Source organism: Bos javanicus, chromosome 1, assembly GCF_032452875.1.
Source record: "Bos javanicus breed banteng chromosome 1, ARS-OSU_banteng_1.0, whole genome shotgun sequence".
NCBI lineage: Eukaryota > Metazoa > Chordata > Mammalia > Artiodactyla > Bovidae > Bos > Bos javanicus.
This window is the reverse complement of record NC_083868.1, coordinates 146,961,159-146,982,236: the sequence shown is the minus strand read 5'-3', so window position 1 is coordinate 146,982,236 and position 21,078 is coordinate 146,961,159. Positions and strand designations below refer to the sequence as shown.

Sequence of the window (21,078 nt, the reverse complement as noted above, 5' to 3'; positions counted from 1 at the left end):
TCGACTGTAGCCTACCAGGCTCCTCTGTCCATGGGATTCTCCAGGCAAGAGTCCTGGGTTGCCATGCCCTCTTCCAGGGGATCTTCCCAAACCAGGGATTGAATTCTAGTCTCTTGTGTCTCCTGAATTGGCAGGAGGGTTCTTTACTGCTAGTGCCTCTCTGATCTCAGCCCTATGTAAAATATAGTACAGAACAGCAATGTATTTCTGTTATTTTCCAGAAAATGCAGAATCTCAAAGTTATTTGTGTGTGTATTTAAATCACAGCTTCTCAGGCCTGCTTGCATGAATAGAAAAGACATATGTGCAGTTGGAGGAACCCTATGTAAACTGGTAACATTCTTAAAATGTCTTGTCTTGAGTTGATCCTATGTTTTCCTTTTTCTTTTCTTTCCCCTCCCCACTCAACATCCAAGTTCACTCCAGCCATATGCTGACCTCATTCAGTATCAGACCAGGTCAATTCCTCACAGTTCCAAGTGGCATTTAAATACAAAACTGGAAAAGCTTGTCCACGGCTCTCATTTTTCAGAGGAGGAAACTGAGGCCAGCACAAAGGGACTAATCAAACAGACCTACAGTTAACCCCCAACCCTCCTCCCTGTGTCGAGCAGTTCAAGAACCAAACTGACTCACCTAGCTATTTTTAAACATAGATGATGCAGAAGGAAAAGAGTCAGACCTTCCCTTGTCATATCTGCCCCAGTGAGAGAGTAAAGATAAATGATAAACACAAAGAATAAAATAAAGTGCATGCTTTGGGGAGGAGAGTTCCCTGTTGAAGGAACCCTAGGAAATGATAACTGAAATTCCTAAATATTCATTCAGACCTTCTCATTTATTTTTCTTTCCTCAACTTGGGAAACTTGTGCTTTGTTTCTTTTTAGTTTCTTTGGGGGTTCTTTTTTTTTGTTTTTATTTTACTTTTATTGGAGTATAGTTGATTTATAATGTGTTAGTTTCAGGTATACAGAAAACTGAATCAGGTATTTTTAAAAAATCCACTCTTTTTTTAGATTCTTTTCCAGTATAGGTCATTACAGAGTATTGAGTAGAGTTTCCTGTGCGATACAACAAGTTATTTAATATTTAGTAATGTGTATATATCAATCCCAATCTCCAATTTATTCCTTCCCCTACCCCTTCCCCTAGTAACCATAAATTTGTAGAAAATTTGTATTTTGTTTCTAATTCATAGTGGCAGAAATGGTTTTAAATATATTAATTAAAATATCTAAAGCAGACTCTAGAAGCAATGTATTTTTTAATAGAAGCTACTTCTGTGATCTGCTAGAAAACTTGGCTGCTGTAACATTTCCCAGTTAGGGGACTCGAAGCCATAGAAAAGTGTGTACACTCAAGTGTGTTTCTCAAGAGCAGCGGACTTTGAGAAGCTCCTAGACACTTGGGTACTTTCCATAGTGCTTGGATGGGGGAAATCACTCTGAAAACTAATTTTATGTGTCACAACTGGTTTCTCAGCCTTTCATTAAAAGAGCCAAAGAAAATGATAGTGAAGGACAGGGAAGCCTGGCGTGCAGCAGTCCGCAGGGTCAACAAAGAATGGAACACGACTGAGCGACTGAACAGCAAGAGCAAAGAGAGTGTGGGAGACTGAGGTCCCGTCCAACCCGCAACACCACGGGGTGGAAACCAGGGGTGCTGGCTCTTAAGAGATGCTTAGACCTTCAGAGATTCCAACAGCCCCCAAGGAACCAAAGCAACGAGGCAAGACCTGTATTTTCTGTTACAAACCTGGCTCCATATTTCTTCTTTGTTGTTGCTCCTGAGAACTAGAAGAAAAACATAACTGAGGCCAGGAACTTACTCACCACTGATGGGAACTCATTATTTAAACTGGAAGATGGCTTCCAAATTGATATCTTGGGTGGTTTTGTTTTGTTTTAAAATCTATATGCAGTATTTCAAAATAAACCTGTTTATTTGCTGTTGTTCAGTCACAAAGTCATGTCTAACTCTTTGCGACCCCACGGACTGTAGCACGCCAAGCTTCCCTGTCCTCCACTATCTCCCAGAGTTTGCTCAAACTCATGTCCATTGAGTTGGTGATGCCATCTAACCATCTCATTCTTTGTGGCTCCCTTCTCCTTTTGCCTTCAATCTTTCCCAGCATCAGGGTCTTTTCCAATGAGTCAGCTCTTCCCATCATGTGGCCAAAACATTGGAGCTTCAGCTTCAGCGTCAGTCCTTCCAATGAATATTCAGGGTTGATTTCCTTTAGGATTGACTGGTTGGATCTCCTTGCAGTCCAAGGGACTCTCAAGAGTCTTCTCCAGCACTACATTTTGAAAGCATTGATTCTTCAGCACTCAGCCACTATTTGAGAATATCCCTCAATCACTTTGCAGTTCTGTTTTGAAGTCATGGGCTGGTAAACATAAAACCTCTTGTTCTAATACATGTTGCCTGTACGAATTTCATAGAATACAAGGGTGTTGGAAAAGAAAGGGTCAAGAGATTCTTTAGTAGTATTCTTTCAGAGTCGAAGAAGCCAAAGCATATTGTATAGGCTGTGCCATCAGTGGCTGCTAAACTTTAAGTGGAAACGAGCAGTGCGTGTGAGGTAGACCTGTAGCTCATCCATGGCTGTGAAAATGCATTAGTGGCGATGACAGCGGCCCTTAACCTTCGCAGCTTAGTAGTTTTCACCGTGTATGTGTGTGTCCTTATGATACAGCCAATCAAGTGATGCTGTAATAAAATCCTGAACTTCACTTCAGGACAGCTCAGAGGGAAAATACGAGTCCAGAAAGATGCATTACTTAATGGCTTTTGCTAATAGCAGGTTATAAACAGGGCTCGCTTGAGCACAAGCTGAATAGCAGCAAAACTGCTCTTCAGAGGGAATTGTGTTTTGAGTGGTCACCCTTGAACTGCACAGTCTAACACAGTAGCCACTAGCCTTGTGACATTTGAGGGCTTTAAATACAGCTAGACTGGACTGAGATACACTGTGAATGCAAAATACATAGAGGAATTTGAAAACTTACTAAAAGAAAAATAATGTAAAACATGAACGACATTAATATTGATTACATGTTGAAATTGTTTGGGCTATACTAAGTTAAATTTATTATTAAAATTAATTTCACCCATTTCTCTTTACTGTCTTCATGTGGTTATTAGAACATGTTACATTACATATATGGCTCATATTACATTTCTAGTGGACAGTGCTGCTCTAGAATAAGAGAGATGCCCACAGAGTGTAAAGGCAAATTGTCCACAGAGTGTAAAGGCAAATTGTCAAGAGCTAGTAAAGAAGTTTGAGTGACAACGACATCATGATGTGAATCTTGCAAGGTGGTTGAATTGGCTGGCTATGACTGACAATCTAGGGGCAAACTGGCCAATAACTGCATCTCAGTTTCTTCATCTGTAAAATGAAGCGAATAGTGGTGGATTGTTTACTGCTAGAAAGCTAAATGGAATAATGCACGTAAAGACTTTAGTGTGAGGTTTGATGCCCTGATCAAAGGGAGCTTCAATAATTATGATTGCCTTGGGCAACTCCAGCTGCTGTAACAAAATACTGTCGACTGGGCGGCTTACATGACAGAAAATTATTTCTTACAGTTCTGGCAGCTGGAGGTCCGTGATCAGAATGCCAGCATGGTTGGATTCTGGTGAGAACTTTGTTCCTGGCTTGTATTAATACTTGGCTGCCTTCTTGCTGTGTGCTTATATGACAGGGAGAGGGAGAGAGAAAGGCTCCAGTCTCTGCTTACAAGGGCATTAAGTCCATCGTGAGCACCCCACCCACATGACCTCGTTTAAACCCGATGACCTCCTAAAGGCCTCACCTGTTAAGACCATCACATTAGGGTTTAGGGCTTCAACATATGAGTTTGGAGGCAGGGTGGACACAGACATTCAGTCCATCACATTCATTTCAAAAGTCCAATCCGAGAGAGATTTCATGTCGATTTGCAATTTGTTTACAAACACCTTTTCGACACTGCAGTCTAGTGGGTGCTGGGCACCGTTTTTGCTGGATACTGAGCAGCTGGCCTTGCCAGCTCTGAGTGGGGTCCTTGAACCAGGAGCAGCGGCATCACAGAGAGCCTGCTGGGAATACAGGACCTCAGTCACCACCCCACCCCCAAACCTATTGAATCAGGATCTGCACTTGACCTGGTCCCCAGAGGCTTGGGGTGCACATTGCTTACACAGGGCTGTCTAGGATTTGAAGAGGAGGGAATCTCCCTGGCAAAGTGTTCAGACCCTAGTGGTTATGTGTTTGTGTGGGGCTGAGGATGAAATCAGAAGAGAATGAGACAGTTACAGGGTTGGCTTGACGGAGGCCAATACAAGACACCCTTGTCCTCCCGTGATCCAGAACCAACTGTGAGGCAAGCAAACAAGCGGAGCAGACAGAGGTCAAACTATCAGCCTTATCACAGACAGGACTTTTGGAGAACAGGGACTTAGGTATGTGGCTTCCTGCCCCTGAACCCCAGAAACAGAGACTCATAAGGACGCAGGCGGTGTCTCCCCAAAACAATAAGAGGAGGGGAAGGCGTGCTTGGTGTGCTACTTTCCTATTGCGGCCAAACTAGCAAATTATCACCAACTTTGCAGCTTATACAACACTGGTTCCTCCTGTTTATTCTACCAGCATCTTGTCCTGTCCATTCCAAGCTGATTGCTGATGTCCACCTCCAACCCATCATCATTGGTCCTGACTGCTCCTAATGGCACGTGGGCGGGAAATGAGGGAAGATCCCTCCCTCTCCCTCACTTCAGTCCCTCCTTTTGTGTCCCCATTTTTTTCACCTAAATGCTCATGAGTCTTGCTTGGCAAGGTTATAGCTCATCTGCTCCTTCTTTACTCTAATTCACCTATCCACCTCTGATAGATTTATTCTCCTAAAATACGTCTCCATTGTGTTATTTCCCAGATTTCCAGGCTCTGAGAGAACCTGCTGCCTTCACACTGAAGTTCAGGTTGCTTTAGCTTGTGTAAGCTGCCTCTGACCTGTCTGTGTTTGTGTCTGCCAGCACTGTGTCACCTACGAACTGCCACACCCCAACCTGATCCCCAACTTACGCCCCAACTATTCTGTGAGTCTGTGTCATAACTTCATCCGTGCCTCTCTCATGCTCATCCTTCTGCTTGGAAAGGCTTCTCTCCCAACCCCCCAGGCACCCCCAAGCTTTACTGACCACCTGGTGAAAATCTACATGACCTCCAAGAGTCAAATCAATATCATCTCTAACCAAGAATCAGGTCTTTTCAAAGCCCACCAGCTGGTGTCAATCCCTGTGCGTCCTTCCTTCAGCTTCCTGGACTTTACACACGTGTTCATCAGCTGCTTGATACTCCACAGCTTCCACTTCTTGGCCAAAGAGACCTTGACCCGCTCTCAAACTTTGTAGATGGCCGGAAATAACCTCGGAATATGAATCCTAAATACTTGGTGATTCTGCTCAGCAAAGAATTTCAGGGCTATTTTCTGATAGAGACCTTGAGACAAGGGAGGATAAAAGTCAAAGATGAGATCAGAGTTTAATCATTCAGAAGGCTAAAAAGGACACTGATAAAAATACATAGTTGTGGTCAAAAAGAAACATAGCTCATCACGTATGTAGACCCAGATGTGGGGATGAGAATGTGCGCGTGTCCACGGAGATCAAGAGCGAAGTAACTTTAGGCAGATTTCCTAAACTCTCCAAGTGTAAGGTTTCTAGTCTTTAAAATGGGAATGGGAATGGTGGTGTTGCAAGGAATAAATCGGGCAAGGTAAGCTTTTTGGCCGTGGCCTGGCATACAGCAGCCATGGCGAGACTGAAAGCGAACACTGGCCAAAGTCAGCTCTCACTGTTGTGAATACCCAGGACCTGTCTTCTCTTACAGTTCAGGTTCTAGCATCATTAACAACTCCTTGGGCAAATAATTTCAAATTCCTACAGGTGTGACTTCAGGTATAGACACTCGCCTCCTCTCTCTCCCCTCTTACCCCCCAACTTAATGATGCATGCTGTCTCCTTGAAGCTACTGACACAGGACAAACAAAAAAAGCTCTCAACAGACCACTGCACACCTTTCAAAATCCTCTCACTTCTGCCAATCAAAAAAATCTTCTGCCAAAAAAAAATCTTGGCTCTTCTCTCAGAATCACTGAAATATTAGGTGTGTAGACAAAACACTTGCCTTTCCACTCTGCTTCTCCTATTTCTCAGTCTCAGACATGGAAAGGCTTCTCAGGGTCTCAGGAGAGAATTTCCAGGGTGGTTAATTCTGTTAAGTCTCTTTAGCATAAACTCAGCTGTCTGCTCAATCTTACTGCTGTGAATTTCCCCTGACCCCCATGCCTATTAAAACTAAATTTGCTAACTTCAGGGTGTATTTGTTATTTTCTGCCTTAGCATTCACTATTAGTGCAAATAACACTTTCTCTGCTCTGTTTTTAAAAAAAATTTATGGAGTCATTTTATGTACTTGTAAAACACAATTCAGTGTGTATGTGTCTTTAAGAAGGCTCTTTTGAGAATTTTTTTGTTGTTTAGTTGCTAAGTCGTGTCCAACTCTTTGCAACCCTATGGACCTAGCTGTCAGGCCCTTCTGTCCACGGGATTTCCCAGGCAAGACTACTTTAGTGGGTTACAATTTCCTTCTCCAGGGGATCTTCCTAACCCAGGGATCGAACCCACGTCTCCTGCATTGGCAGGTGGATTCTTTAACACTGAGCCACCAGGGAAGCCTCCTTTGAGACTATACATACTTAATTCCTTTCATTTTTCAGCACAGGGCAGTCCTTCAGAACCCCTTATTATTTAAGTTGCCCTTTTTGCTTAGCAAAACCATAAAACTAAGGAGCTGAAAATCTTGTTCTCCTGCCTATTTAAACAGCATCTGGAAATCTGAAATAATTACCTCCTTTCTTAAAGGTTTTATTTAAGCAATATTATACTAATATTGTGCAGTGGAGTTGAAAGCTCTAGGTCTGCAGTATTTGAAATGTTCAGATCTTAAGGCTTTGAAAAAATGCTGTTTCCTCCATGTTAATCATTCAGTTCTGACCATTATCCATAACAAGGCTGATGAAATCATTTCAAATTCAGAACATTATACATAGATATTCAAGGGAAAGAGAAATAGCTTCATATGGCTTTACTTAATGGATTTACCTGTGACTTTACCTGTAACTGTACATGCAAGAGTATATAGTAAGTGATCCATATGTGGAAATTATCATGACAATTATTTTAACAATTTATATCATCTGTCACTTTAAGAATGAAAGCTTTCAGTATAAGCAATCTGCCCTCCTAGCAAAGGGAAAGAAAGGAAATCAAGTGGGAAGAAAATATTTCTAAAATATCTCATCATTGGAAGTAAATGATTATAATGTTTGTCTATTCGTTTCTTTTAGAAGATATGTTCCAAATTGTTGTTTTTATCACTTTGAAAACTATTCATATTTTTACTTTTTTGCATTTAGCTTCTAGTATGTCCCAGATTTTTTAATGTTTTTGTATTAAGTTAGGGTTTGGGAGCTTTTGTTGTTGTTTGTTTTTCCTTACCTATCAACAATTATTTTTTTTACTTTAATTTTTATTCTACATTGGTGTATAGTTGATTTACAATGTTGTGTTAGTTTCAGGTGTACAGCAAAGTGATTCAGTTACACATTCGCATATATCCATTCTTTTTCAGATTCTTTTCCCATATTGGTTATTACAGAATATTGACTAGAGTTCCATACGCTATACAGTAGGTCCCTATTGATTATCTATTTTGTATCTTATAGTGTGTATATGTTAATCCCAAACTCCTAATTTATACCCCCCCACCTTTCCCCTTTGGGTTTGGTTTTCACTTTGAATTGTGATCCATCCCTACATTATCCAAATGTATTTTTAACATTCATGAAATAAATCACATTTGCATCCCATACAGAGCTTAAAAGAGGTGATTCTATGAATGATAAAGACCTTAGTATTAGCTAGCGATGGGAGACACTGGTAGAAGGTACATAAAAACCATGCACATGTAACAGTTCATTTTTTATATGATGATTTACTGTTTTAAGTTATTTTTGACCCAAAGCTGGACAATATGCTACAAAAATCTCCAGTGCTAAAAAGTGTGAGAGGCAACAAGCTCCCCAGAAAATGAGAGAGGGGATTTAGTTTCCACACTGGCATTGGTTCCATTACAATTAATCAACTTCAGTAAATTTGGTGTTTGCTGTCAATATATTCACACAATTATTTTTATTTTCCTATTTTCTACTCTTTCAGAATGTGTTCACGGAATGAATCCATCTAGAGACGTTCACGGTATGTTAGATTCCAAATTATATTTTTTATATGCATATTCATATACGCATATATATGACATTTTATCCATGTATCTCTATTAACCCAAATAAAATCAAGACATTTTTTTTTGCTGATTCAAAAATATTTAAAAGCTGTTTTCCATATTGTAAATGTCAAACATATAAAACATTCCAATGAAATCTTAAATGATACCCTCGGTTCTACAGCGTTTACCACAGGTGCATTGTGCTGTTATTAAATGACTCTATATGACTCTCTCTAAAAAAAAAAAAAAAAGCTTGGCTTCTATGTATTATAACTTTATTACTTTTGCTATAGCAGTGCTAATGTAAAATTTATATGAGCAAAATGCTTACTAAGCATCCCTAACTTTTAAAAAGATTAATTTAAATTCTTTCTCAGTTTGTTACTTGTGAGTTGTAAATTGATTTACAAAGTTAGTGAAATAGTCATATTTCAGCCACAGAATCCCATGGAAACATTCACACAGAGGAAGGATGTATTGAAAAAACGAAGGAATCTGTTCCCCCAAAGTAATTATATTTCAAAAGTGAAATCATCTCAAATCTACTGGGAGAAAGGGATGTTTAATTATTTAAATTCCAATGTTAAAAACCCGGACAATCTGTATTATACATACATTTACATGTATGTTAGTCTCCATCAAAATTGTTCTCATTTCCTGTGCCATTAGTACCAACTAATGTGATCCACCTCTAGAAAAATACATTCTCTGCTTTTTATTTTCATTAAAATGGTCACTGAAAACAGAAATAATTATTTTAGAAATGTTACATTTTTAGGAATGTAATTTTAGAAATATATTACAGAGGGGATTCTAAGAGAATGGTTGAGATTCTTATTTTTGAGAGCGTTTTGAAAGAGTAAAAAATGTGTAATATTTAAATGTTTTCTGAGACTCCCATCATTATTTACCTAAAGTTGTAGAAAAAAACATGTCAACAAGCTGTTTTCCAGTGAAATTGTTTTATTTTCCCCTTCCAGCTAAGCAAATACTGATTTTTCAATTCACTGTGAAAACTCATGTTTCATTCAATCAACTAGGAGCCTTTTGGAAAATTCCCCCATGCAGCAAATTTGGAAGAAGCTGTCACACAGCATCCATCCGCCCAACATATTGCTTCGTTGTAATTTTTGCACTGTATTATGACAAAAGCAAATATTAGTATTATTCCAGGGGAACACTACGAGTGTATACAGAAATGTTTCCTTTCCTTTTCTGTTAGAGAAGCAAGGGAAGGGAAATTCTATATCGCCGCTTAAATGAGCGCTCCTGGTGGAAAAAGAGTACATTCAACTCCATACTCTATATGTACAAAGCCCTTTAGATTAAGGGGTTCGGGATACCCCCTTAGTTGAGTCCCAGGCTGCCAGCTTTCCATTCATTTTAGTTCCTCGATAAGGAGGGGCGGTGTGTTTTATTGCTGGGTTTCAAGCCTGCACCCCGTTAGCGCAGTTACAGCCTGCGCAAGGTCGTGAGAACCCCAAATGCCCGGCGGCCCCACTCAAATAAAATCAGCAGCAGCTTTCCTTCCTGCTACTGTCCTTGTCGGAGTTCGAACTCGGGATTTACTGGTTGAGATTCTGAGCTAAACAGCGTCTGAACCGGGTGCATCTATCGCTAATCCTCTTCTCTTACTAAGGAAACCTGATTGCCACCTGGAAGACCGCGTTGCGTGGGGCGCCCGCGGCCCCTCGCAGGGTTGAGGGTTTCAGGCAAACGGTCGCAGCCCCAGACGAGCTTTCTCTGAGCTTTCCGAGCAGGCGGCTTATCCCCCACCCCTCGACCGCTACATCCTTGAAGGCAAAGCCCATTTTTGCCTCCACCACACTCTTTAGTCCCCCCAGACCCGGTCCTAGGGGGTCTATGGGGATGCACTCGATCGGCTCCTGAGGAAATACACTCGAGCCCAAGCAGAAAGATTTCACTCGGCCCGAACTCGCCTCTAGAGCGGGCAGCGTCGAGCTCGGGCGCAGAAGAGAGACTGTGTGGCCCCGGGGCTCCGGCGCAAACGGTGTGTGTGTGTGGCGGGGCGGGGGTGGGGGGGATTGTCTGGGGACTGCTCGGTATTTGGGATCGCTCGGCCCGGGTGGAGAGAAGACGGTTAGGGGAGGGGGTCTTTACACCTGCAATGTCTGAAATGAGGCTTCTTCACAAATCACTTTTAAAGAAAAGTACAAGGGCGTTTTCTGAGACTCCCCTCAACTCCCAGACCCATTAAACAAAATACAGCTGAATACTGGAAGTTCCGGAATGTCCCAGGTTTTTTGGAGCGAGAGGAGCGAGGGGATGGACGCACCAGGCGAGATGCGGGGCCGGAAGGAGGGGGCCTGGCCGCAGGGCGCCCGGGTCGCCCGCAGCCCCTACGGCTTGGGACCAGCAGATGGTGGGACGGCCAAGGGATTTCGGGAAAAAAAGACCCCGATACGCGCGGGTCGGGACAGCCGGGACCTCTGCCCGAAGGTTCCCCTGCTGCCCTCCCGGCCGTTGGGATAGCGGGGCGGGGGCGGAACCGGGCCGCGCAGGCAGGATCCGGCTGCCGTTTCTCCTTTCGCTTACCCCAGCTGAAGTTCCTACCGGAGACCCAAAGGCCTCCAGAAGGACTGAGCAACAGCCGCGCCGTCGGGGGCGTTCCCCCGGCGCGCGGGCCGGCCGCCGGGCGCCTGCTGCCCCCTGGCGCCCGCGCCGAGCCGCCCGGCCTCTCCGGGCCTGGGGCGAGGGAAGCGGCCGCGGCGCCCGGAAAGGCCTCCGCGGGCTGGCCCGCCACGGCCCCCGCCTCTGGCAGGCCCCTTGGCGCTGGAGCCCTGGGGAAGCCGGAGCGGCGGCGGCGGCAGTGCTCCGGCACCCCCCAAATCGCGCGTCGGCAGGGGGAACCAAGGCGGGGGGTGGGAAGGGAGAGTCCCCCACCAGGGGGCGGGGGCGGGGGCGGGCGAAGGACCCCCGCCCAGGGCGAAGTCGACGTGGAGGGCTCCGTGCCAGGCGACGGGGGTAGTGGATGAGCGCCCTCCCCCCGAGGGAGGGACCCGGTGGGCTCCGCGTGGAGTGTGTGTGCCCGCGGCCGGGCGGTGGCGCGGAGGAGGGGGGGTGACCCGGGGCCCCTCTAAGCTCCGCGAAAATGCCCGCGGCGCCGCTGGGACGGGAGCGGGGGGCATGTTCCTGCCCGCGCGCAGAGCTGGGGTGGCTTCAGCTCCCGGGGCGGCTGGCGCGCGCGCGCGCGCGGGCGGGGAACGGAGCCCGGGGGCCGTTTCCGGGGAGCCGGAGGTGGGTGCGGGGCACGAACGACCTGGGCCCCGCGGGGGAACCCCGCCCGGAGGCTTTCCACTTTCTTTCCAATCGCTTGTTCTTTGGGGGGGTCTTTTCTGAACTACGGAACTCCTTCGCTGGCCGCTAAGCTCAACTCCACCTGAGCGAGGCGCGCCGCGTCAAGACGCAGCGAAAAACACCAAAAAAACAAACCCAGAGAGAAAACTCTACACACAAAAGGCAGGTCGTGGAGACCGACCACCGTCTGGCCTCAGTAAATGAATCAGCGCCACTTCGCCGCGGCTGCCAAGCGGCGCCAAGCGGCTCCCCGGGCTGGGCCCTCAGCCCTTCCCGGCCCCCTCGCGGCCGAATCCCATCCACGTCGGGAAAGCGGAGGTCTTGGGGCCGCCCAGACCCCAGGTCTCGGGAGCCTAGCGGCGGCCGCTTCATCTATCTCCATGGCTCGCGGGACGCTTCCCTCCGACAGATCTCTGAGACCGGACCATTCCGGGCTCAGCGCGCGGCCTCAGTCCCTCCAGGCCGACCGGCCTTCTGCTCCACCTCCTGGGTCTCCGAACCACGGCAGCCCCCCGCGGCGGGCGGGCGGACTACCGGTCGCGCAAGCCCGCGGGTGTGCAAAGCCGCCGCCGTCCGCACCGGGATGGCGGTCTCAAGCGAGCGTGGGAGAGTGTGAGTGCGGGTCTGTGGATGCGAGGAGCGCGGCGTGGCCACCGCACTGGCGGTGGACTCTCCACCCCGGCCGCGTACAGTAGCGCGCGGCGGCGGCGGGGGCGCGCGGGCCAATTCCAGGAGCCCGCGGCACCGAGCCGCGCCCTGCCTGATACCGGAAAGGCCTGTGATTGGCCGGCAGCCGCCCCTATGCAAACGAGCTGAGGGAATGGAATTCCTCGGGCCGGGCTTACAGTAAAAGCACGTTCATTTCCAGGCACTCTCATTCATAGAGCCAGCGGGCGCAGGCGGGACGAGCGCCCCGCGGCCGGACCCAGCCAGGGCACCACGCTGCCCGGCCCTGAGCCGGCAGGCACCTCTTGTTGGGGATACTGGGGACGCCACAGGAAAGTCAATCTTTGCCGTTTTTTCTAGAACCGCGTTGGAACTTCGATTTTGATTTTTGTGTGTGGGGTTTTTTGTTGTTGTTTTTGCGTTTTCCTACTTTTGAATGAACTGGTTTCTTGGCTGGATGGTTCCATTTCTTTGCTGGGTGTGAACTTTTCTCCGGTTGTGTCCTTTGACAACAGCGGGAGAGAGTGCGCCGGGCTTCGTGGCGAGTGGTGAAGTGGCGCGTGTGCGTGGCAGGGTGTGCGTGCTTGTGTAACTCGAGCCGCCCCGTCTGTTGAGATCTGCGCTGCGGAGCGTTTCTCGCCAGGGCCCGCTCCACCTGCTGCGGTTCCGCGGTGAGTGTGGGTAAATTGGCGCGTCCGGGCAGTTCACCCGGCCGGCGCTGGGGCGACGTTGAAGGAAGCTCGTCTCGCTACTGCCCAAGTCGGGGCTGACTCACCGGAGTCGATGTAGACGGCGGCTGGCTTCCGAAGAGTGCGTGCCTGCGTGCGTCTGACTCTGCTGCAGCTCACCTCCCACCAAACCACAGGATCAGCCACAAACTTAACCAACATCCCCAAACCCGAGTTTTCAGATGTGGAGAGCTGAACCCTGAGTGTCATCGACTTGGATTTTTTTTTTTTTTTAAGATCAGCTTTTTCTTTGATAAAGCTTGAATTTTCTGAACTGAGCATTTTGCCAGAATGTATTGAAAACATGACAAGTCCTTCTCGCCCAGCCCTTCTTCAACTACTGAAGCTGATTCTCAAAGCTACTTAGAGAAGAAGAAAAAAAAAAAAAACCTGCAGCGAACATTAATGGGTTTCTGTTGTGTTTAAATTCTCTACAGATTGTATTGTAAATATTTTATAAAGTAGAGCATATGTATATGTTTATATATATGTGCACATACATTAGAAGCAGGACCTTTTGGAAGTCTCAGCTCTCGCTTTTGAGGACCGAAGCCAGTTTTGCATGAATAAAAAGTGGCGCCGTATTTGAAAACACTCGTATATTTTCTGTTGTGTTTGGACTTTAGACAAAACTCACCTGGGGGGGGAAAAAAAAAAAAAGAAGAACTGACAGGCAATTAACTACTGGAACTTCCAAATCCTGTATTTGCTGGTCCTTCTGCTCTCCGCATAAACAGTTTAGGAAGTGTATGGGGATTTTTACCTCCGGGTACTTCTGTAACAGCCAAAGACTGAAACTTCCAACTCTCAAAGCAAGACTCAGAAGATAGGGTCCCTTGGCACTTGACTTTGGATTCTGGTCGCCCACTTTTAAAGCACTAAGTGGTCGGTGCCCAGGTCTGAGCTGAGGCCGATCGTCAGAACTAGAACTTTTTCCGCCTACCTGGACTGTTCGTAACTTAGTCTCCCCCCTCTCCCCCAGCCACCTTGCAGCAATAAAGGCCCCTGAACTTGTATGTTGGTCTCCCGGGAGCTGCTTGCTGAAGATCCGCGCCCCTGTCGCCGTCTGGTAGGAGCTGTTTGCAGGGTCCTAACTCAATCGGCTTGTTGTGATGCGTATCCCCGTAGATGCCAGCACGAGCCGCCGCTTCACGCCGCCTTCCACCGCGCTGAGCCCGGGCAAGATGAGCGAGGCGCTGCCGCTGGGCGCCCCGGACGCCGGCGCCGCCCTAGCCGGCAAGCTGAGGAGCGGCGACCGCAGCATGGTGGACGTGCTGGCCGACCACCCGGGCGAGCTGGTGCGCACCGACAGCCCCAACTTCCTCTGCTCCGTGCTGCCCACGCACTGGCGCTGCAACAAGACCCTGCCCATCGCTTTCAAGGTAACTCGGGCCGGAGCGGGTGGCGGGAGGACAGGCAGAGGCCGGTCGATCGCCGGGGCGATCAGGGAAGGGCCGTGGCCAGGCAGGCGGGGCTGGGTTCTAGAAAGGGGCCGGCGCGGAGGCCCGTGGTCCACCCCTCTGCGCTCCGCACTCGGGGGATGCTGCGTTGCCGTGGCGACCCTCGGTGGGGCCGGGGGTGGGGCCGATGGTGGAGGGGTCCCGCTTCAGTAGGCCGCCGAGGCCTCCGGGGGACGGTTGAAAAAATTAAGGGTGCCCTCCCCCAAAGACGTCCACGGAGGGCCGGCGGGACCTCCTCCCCGGGCAGCGGTCCTTCGCTTTGATCCAAAGTAGGAAAAGTACCCGGCCGGAACCCAGCCCTTCTGAGGAAAGCATCAGGAAATAAAATTGAGATACTTTGATATACCTTTGGATCCAGGAAAAGAAACTTGACAAGGAAAACTCTCAGGGCTTTTCCCCTCATCCACCCCCTCTTTAACAGCACTGTAGGAATTAGCAAGTTCAAAGTCCACGGCGGACTCTGTTAAATTTGCAAAAGTTTTCGGAGGAGTGTTTTTTCTGTTGTTTTGTTTTGAGCTTCTAGCCTATTCCTGACAGAAGCCGCAAGTAGCGAATCCTGTTTCTTTTCCGGGAACCCTCTTGAATGTTATCGCCGGCTCACCTAGCTTGAAGCCCCGGGTCAGCGAAAGGAGGCATAGCGGGCTGCCGTGAGCCTGGGGGTCTCATCCGCCTGCTTTGCTGTTTGAGGGGAGGGGGACCGTGACGTGGACCAGGAAACTTCAGCCTTTTAGTTTCAGAGGTCCGCGTTCACTTTTCACCCCTCATCTTGCGCTAGCTTTCAGCTGTCTTGAAAAACCTTGGCCTTCAAAGGGGCTATATAAACAACCCCGGGCGTTTTTAAACAACCGTCCCACCACCCCTGGCAGCAAACAGAAGACGTTTCATTTCGGCGGTAGGGATTCAGTTCTTCTGTCTTGGGTGGGTTGAAGAAGGGGCAGCTTTTTAAATACAATCAGTGCTGTCATTTCCTGTTCTTTTAAAGGGGCTAAGGTAGGCAAGGGGTGGGGGTGGAAGCTATAAAGATCATCTACTCTTTTTATTCTAAAAAAAAAAAAAATAAAATCTGGCTACATAATTGTCCTCTTTAAGGGGAGATTAAAGTTTTTTATGGTTCCAAGCCTGGGATGGATTTCTAGCTAGTTACAATGAATAAATGTTCACTTTTTAAAACACAAGTTAACTATCGGAGTTCTTTATTTTTACGCTTTAGACACCTTCCAAACTTAGATTATGGTTTTTAAAACAAACAAAAAGTGCAGTTGGCTGCCTGTATAGAGTTGCCTCAATTTTCTGAAAGAAGGAGTTTTTGAGGAGGATAGAAAGGACGATGAGTCTGAGCAGCTGCTGGACTCTTTCCTGTCTCTTCCTCCACCTCTACAGATTTGGGTTGGGAGCTCATTTCAATTTTAAATCACTCTAATCCCTGTATATAAAAGGACTCAGCAGGCAGACCTCCTCGGCTCTGACGGGGATGGGCCCCGGGTCACTTGCAGATAAGTGCAGAGGGGAGGAGACAGGCTGATAATCAACCCGAGGGTCCTTTAAACCAGGTGCTACAGACACACCACGGGAGTGTGGGTTCTCAGAGATCTGTGGCTTCCTTTGGGCGAAGTCATAGTCTCTTCGGCTAGGGAACCCACACCCCAAATACTAACTGATTAAGAATCTGAAGGAGTTAGGGCCAGGTCATTTCTCAAGCCACCCCATGAAAGTATTTCCTTCTAAAAAGAATGGAAAAAAGGGGGGAAAAAATCACGTAAATTGCTTTCCTGAGCCGTCAGGGAATTCCCTTTAGCAGAAATCTTAATAACCCTAGAGGTTTCCTTTTTAAAATGACTTCTGACAATTCACTGTTTTAAAAAGATCTGTTTTACTGAGTGATCATTTCTAGGTTCAAGATCAAGGTATAAACCTCTTGAAAAAAGTTAAAGTGGATCTTGACAACTTTGGGGGCAAAGGAAAGTACAGTAGAGGAATCAGGCCGCTTGGTGAACAATCTGTCGCCACTCCAGTCCCCAGGAAGAGGGGCCTCTTTCTAAAGGAGACCTGCTCACCGCCTAACGGAAGAAGCAGACAAAACTGCCAGTGAGGGAACAAGCACAAAGATTAGGAATAAAGCAAGCTAAACTTTTGTGTCCCTGACTCCACTCTGTACTCATCTTGTACTACTTACCTCCCAAGCACTTGCTATAGAAATTAGTACTTTAGAATTTGGATTTTATGTAAGCCCCAGACAACCTCTTTAAGAAGGTAAGCACTAAAGAATTACTACAATCCCCCATACTAAGGAGGAGAAAATGTAAAACCATGATAAAGTCTGATGGTATTGATGAGAAGGAGCACTGAAATGATTCTTTAGGCATCTTCTGAATATGTGTAAATCCTCTGCTTTAATCTTTGAAACTAAAGGGAGATTTTAAGGTGTGAGTTTTCCTTAAAATAGATGAAAACCATCCTAATTGCTTATCCTGGGCCCTAAAATATCCCCCACGCCCCCATGTCTCTGGTGAAATTGCCTTTATTTTTTAGCTTAGAAGAGAGCCCTATTTTACTACAGAGAAAAGTCTTAAATTTGCTACCTGTTACTCATTAATTACCGAAGCAGTCAAAAAAAGCTGTTCGGATGACTTAGGATGTGTTTTTTAAGACTGTAATATTAAAGTTTATTTAGGCCCTGGTACACCAGAGTCCGAAGGCATAAACATGCCTTCAGCAAGTTGAGAGGCCTTGGACGCTGATAGTAATATTCTTTTCATAAGAAAGAAAGAAGTAACGTTTCAGTTGGTGAGATCATGGTCTCCTAGCTATGCAGTAAATGTCATCTCAGCTGAATGCTAAGTTCCACCCCTCAACTTTCTTTAAAACACTGGAAATTTAAGGGATTTGAAATAAATGAATTGTGACTATAATTTCAGCCTAACTAGAGTTGGTTTAAAATGCCAGTTTCAGCCGTGAACAGGCTGACCAAGAGCAGTGTGGGGAGGTTCTGTAATATAGAAGAGGCTTGATATTTTGCCCAACTTCCTGATACTTTAAAAACAGAGAAGTTAAAAAAAAAAAAAAGAGAGATATCCTTTGGCCAGCAAGTCTCTTCTTGTCTGTTTGGTCTGTGTTAAAATGTAAACGTTTGTGTTTCCTTACCTATTGTTTATAGCTTTTCATTCCAGTTGTTTCTTTTATTCTGTTTGAAGTTAGATTAAAAAAAAAATTCTCTGCATATTGCCTATCAGTGATAAAATCTATATCAAATTAACAGAAATGTTAGTTTTTAAGTTAAAAATATTTTTCTAGTCTAAGAATGCTTGCTAACAATTAGATGATATTCTTTATTAGTGTAGTTTTCCTGGATTTAATTCTTTCCCTCCTCCTCACCAAGAAAAATCTATAAAAGGCCAAGTAAATGATCTTTGAGCCCCGAAATATCTTTGACTCCTGCTTCAGTTTGAAAAAGGGGAAAAGAAGATAAACTCCTAATTTCTTTAGTCTTAAATTCCAGCATCAACAACTTTTTCTTGTTTAGCCACCATGATTATTTTACTCTGTATTTTTGTTTGGTGACTGCCTCATGAATTTGCCACATTACTGATGAGGATAGTTTGGAAAGATGAGTGAGGCACAGACATGGAGCACTATGAGAGGGGCCAGTGGGAGGAAGGTGATTTAGAATACATTTTGGTAGTTATAAAACAAGATTGATTTATTTTAAGCTCTTTAACCAACAATGAGTTATTCAGTTTGAAAACCATGCAGTTGATCCGGTCCCTGTATACTTACTTACTGAATGTGGAATTAAAACAGAGACGCCAGGTCATCACAGGGAGATGGGGATGAGGAAGTAAAAATATGTTTTCAAGGAGGACATTTCAACATTGTGCGCTAATTTTACAGAGGGAAGTGAAAACAGTTGGGGGGGGAAAACAGACTGGGGGTGGATTTTTAAGAGACTGAAAAGAGCAGAATAAAGCAAGTCTACTTCACGGCAATAGAAAAAACGGTAACAAGAACTACATAACTGATCAAGGAGATTTATTTCAATAATGGTTTTGAAACAAAAGGGAATTGTCATATTACTGCTCCTAATTTAACAGCAACAAACGTACTTATAATGGGCTCTAACTACCTAATTAGAGGGTGCTTGGGGAAGAAATAGCTGTGCTTTTAAATTTCCTTTATAGAAAACATGTCCAACATTTGGATGGAAAGGACTGGAAAGAAAGATAAGAGTGCAAGTTGGATAAAATAGGTGAGGTACATGCCTGCCTATTGCTATAAGAATTGAGTCTCCTGGTACAGTCCTGGGGTCAGAAAGATGCCTACCTCTTATAGTGAGTTGGTTCAATTTCCCTGTCATAGTCCTTAGAATCCAACAGCTGAAGCGCCCTAGGAAATAAAAGGAATAAACGGTCAACTGGATGACATGAGAAAGGGTGATGACTAAGCAGGCAATGAAGATGAGAATTTAGAGAAACATGGCTTTTCTGTCATAGAAGGGGGCCTATGGCAGCCTTATATGCAGACAGAAAAAGAGGACTGAAATATAGGTGTTACCCCTGCAAAAATTATGTATCAAATATTAGGTAAAAATGGGGAAGTGGAAAACAGGAGGAGGAATAACCACTGTGGAATGCTTTACTAACACAACTCAAAAATAAAACCCTATACCCACTAGCAATCACTCCTGATTCCTCTCTCCCTCAGCCCCCGACAACCCGTCATCTAGTTTCTATGTCTGTGGATGTGCATATTTTAGATTATTCATATAAATGCAATCGTACAATACGTGAACCTCTTGTGAATGGCTTCTTTCTCTTAGTGTACTGTTTCAAAGGTTCATCTATGTGGTAGCATGTATCAGAACTTTATTCCCTTTTGTGATGAGATAATATCAATTGTATGGATCTATCACAGTTTTAAAATCCATTATCAGTTTATGGACATTGGGTTATGGAATACTTTATCTTTGTAATAAATTTATTGTAATAAGTTTAAAAAATATAAAATGAAATAACCCCCCCTATCGATTATAAAATTGGAATGATGAGCACACATTTCACTAGTCACTGAGAAAATACCAATCAGGGGTATTGCAAGTGATAGGAGATCGTGATCACGAGTAGAACTGATTTTGATTTGAAATTCTACGACCACTTTAGAAAACACAAACAATGGAATTTAGAAGGATCAAATGTCCATTTCCCAAGAAATGGATATTCCTACATGAAGCATCGTTGGCCATGCGTTTTGCCTTAAAATTCCTGTTTTTTTAAAAAATTACCTAAGTGTCAAAATATTTATTTACTAATTTACTTTACTAGTCCTGATAGGAAATCCATTTCCATTCAGGTACATTGAAGGAATTCTTCTTCAACATCATCTGGGTTTGGAAAAAAATCTCAGTTATCTATCAGGTCCATGTTAAGACATCTCTGGGACTCACAGAATAAAAATGTGTTGAAATTTTGCTCCTGAAATCAGAGCAGCACATCAAAGTGAGCACCCCTCTTCTCTGAGGTCTATTGATTTTGTAGTTAGTATTATGTTTCTGATGTTTTTCTCTTGCATACTGCAATTCAGTGCTAATGAAAAGCAAAATCATAGAATCAAGTAGGGACAATAAGGATGAACTAATTGTGAAGGGAGAGTGTAAGTCATTTACGAATATTCAGCAATTCAGTGGAAGCAATCAGATTTAATTTTAGCAGAAGTTTAAACACCTCAAAGGCAAAATCAACCCTCTTAGGCCTATTGGTAGAGGTCTGGACAAATGAAAAATGGGTTAGGCTATAAACTTACAAAAAAACAAGACATTGTGTTTCTCAAATATGGAGAATTAAGAAGTGATGATTGTATTCATAAGAAGCCATAGCTTTTCAAAGTCCTTGCTATAGTGAGCCTTATTCCAGCCATGTCCTGTGACCTTATGTGGCTTTATTAGGTGAATGTTTTATGATTTAAATATCTATAATTTTACATGTGTGTGTGTGTACGTGCGTGTGTGTTCTTAGTCACTCAGTCGTGTCCAACTCTTTGCGACCCCACAGACTATAGCCCATCAGGCTCCTATGTCTGTGGAATTCTGCAGGCAAGAATACTGGAGTGTGTTGCCATTCCCTTCTCCAGGGGATCTTCCCCACTCAGAGATCAAACCTGGGACTCCCGCACTGCAGGCAGATTCTTTACTGTCTGAGCCACCAAGGAAGCCCATAATTTTACATAGTGGAATTTAAAGTAAATCTTCCCATTAATAGCTTTTCTGTTGTTTTAATTTATGATATAAGTTATGATTTAGTTTGCTATTCCTTTGCAAACTAAAAAGCATCACAATATCCGTTCAGTTTTAGAACAGTTACACAAATGACGTCAAAGTTTCTAACATACCTGATGTCTGTGTTTGTCCCTTGATGGGTGTTTAGGTGGTGGCTCTGGGGGACGTTCCGGATGGCACTCTGGTGACCGTGATGGCAGGCAATGATGAAAACTACTCAGCTGAACTGAGAAATGCAACTGCGGCCATGAAAAACCAAGTTGCGAGATTCAATGACCTCAGGTTTGTCGGTCGGAGTGGAAGAGG

The 21,078-nt window shown here is 45.1% G+C and overlaps 1 protein-coding gene across 6 annotated transcripts in view; it reads left to right on the top strand.

Moving 5' to 3' along the window:
• Positions 1-21,078, top strand: part of RUNX1 (RUNX family transcription factor 1) — a 273,353-nt gene that overhangs the window by 160,025 nt on the left and 92,250 nt on the right. For 3 of the 6 annotated variants that reach the window (XM_061424402.1, XM_061424413.1, XM_061424372.1), the window contains exons 3-5: positions 8,269-8,307; positions 14,176-14,429; positions 20,921-21,077. In XM_061424402.1, the coding sequence (XP_061280386.1) occupies positions 8,269-8,307; positions 14,176-14,429; positions 20,921-21,077 (450 nt within the window). Of the gene's footprint in view, positions 1-3,610; positions 3,648-8,268; positions 8,308-12,232; positions 12,991-14,175; positions 14,430-20,920; position 21,078 lie in introns of those variants that run through there. The other 3 variants (XM_061424378.1, XM_061424391.1, XM_061424387.1) reach the window with 3 other exon arrangements.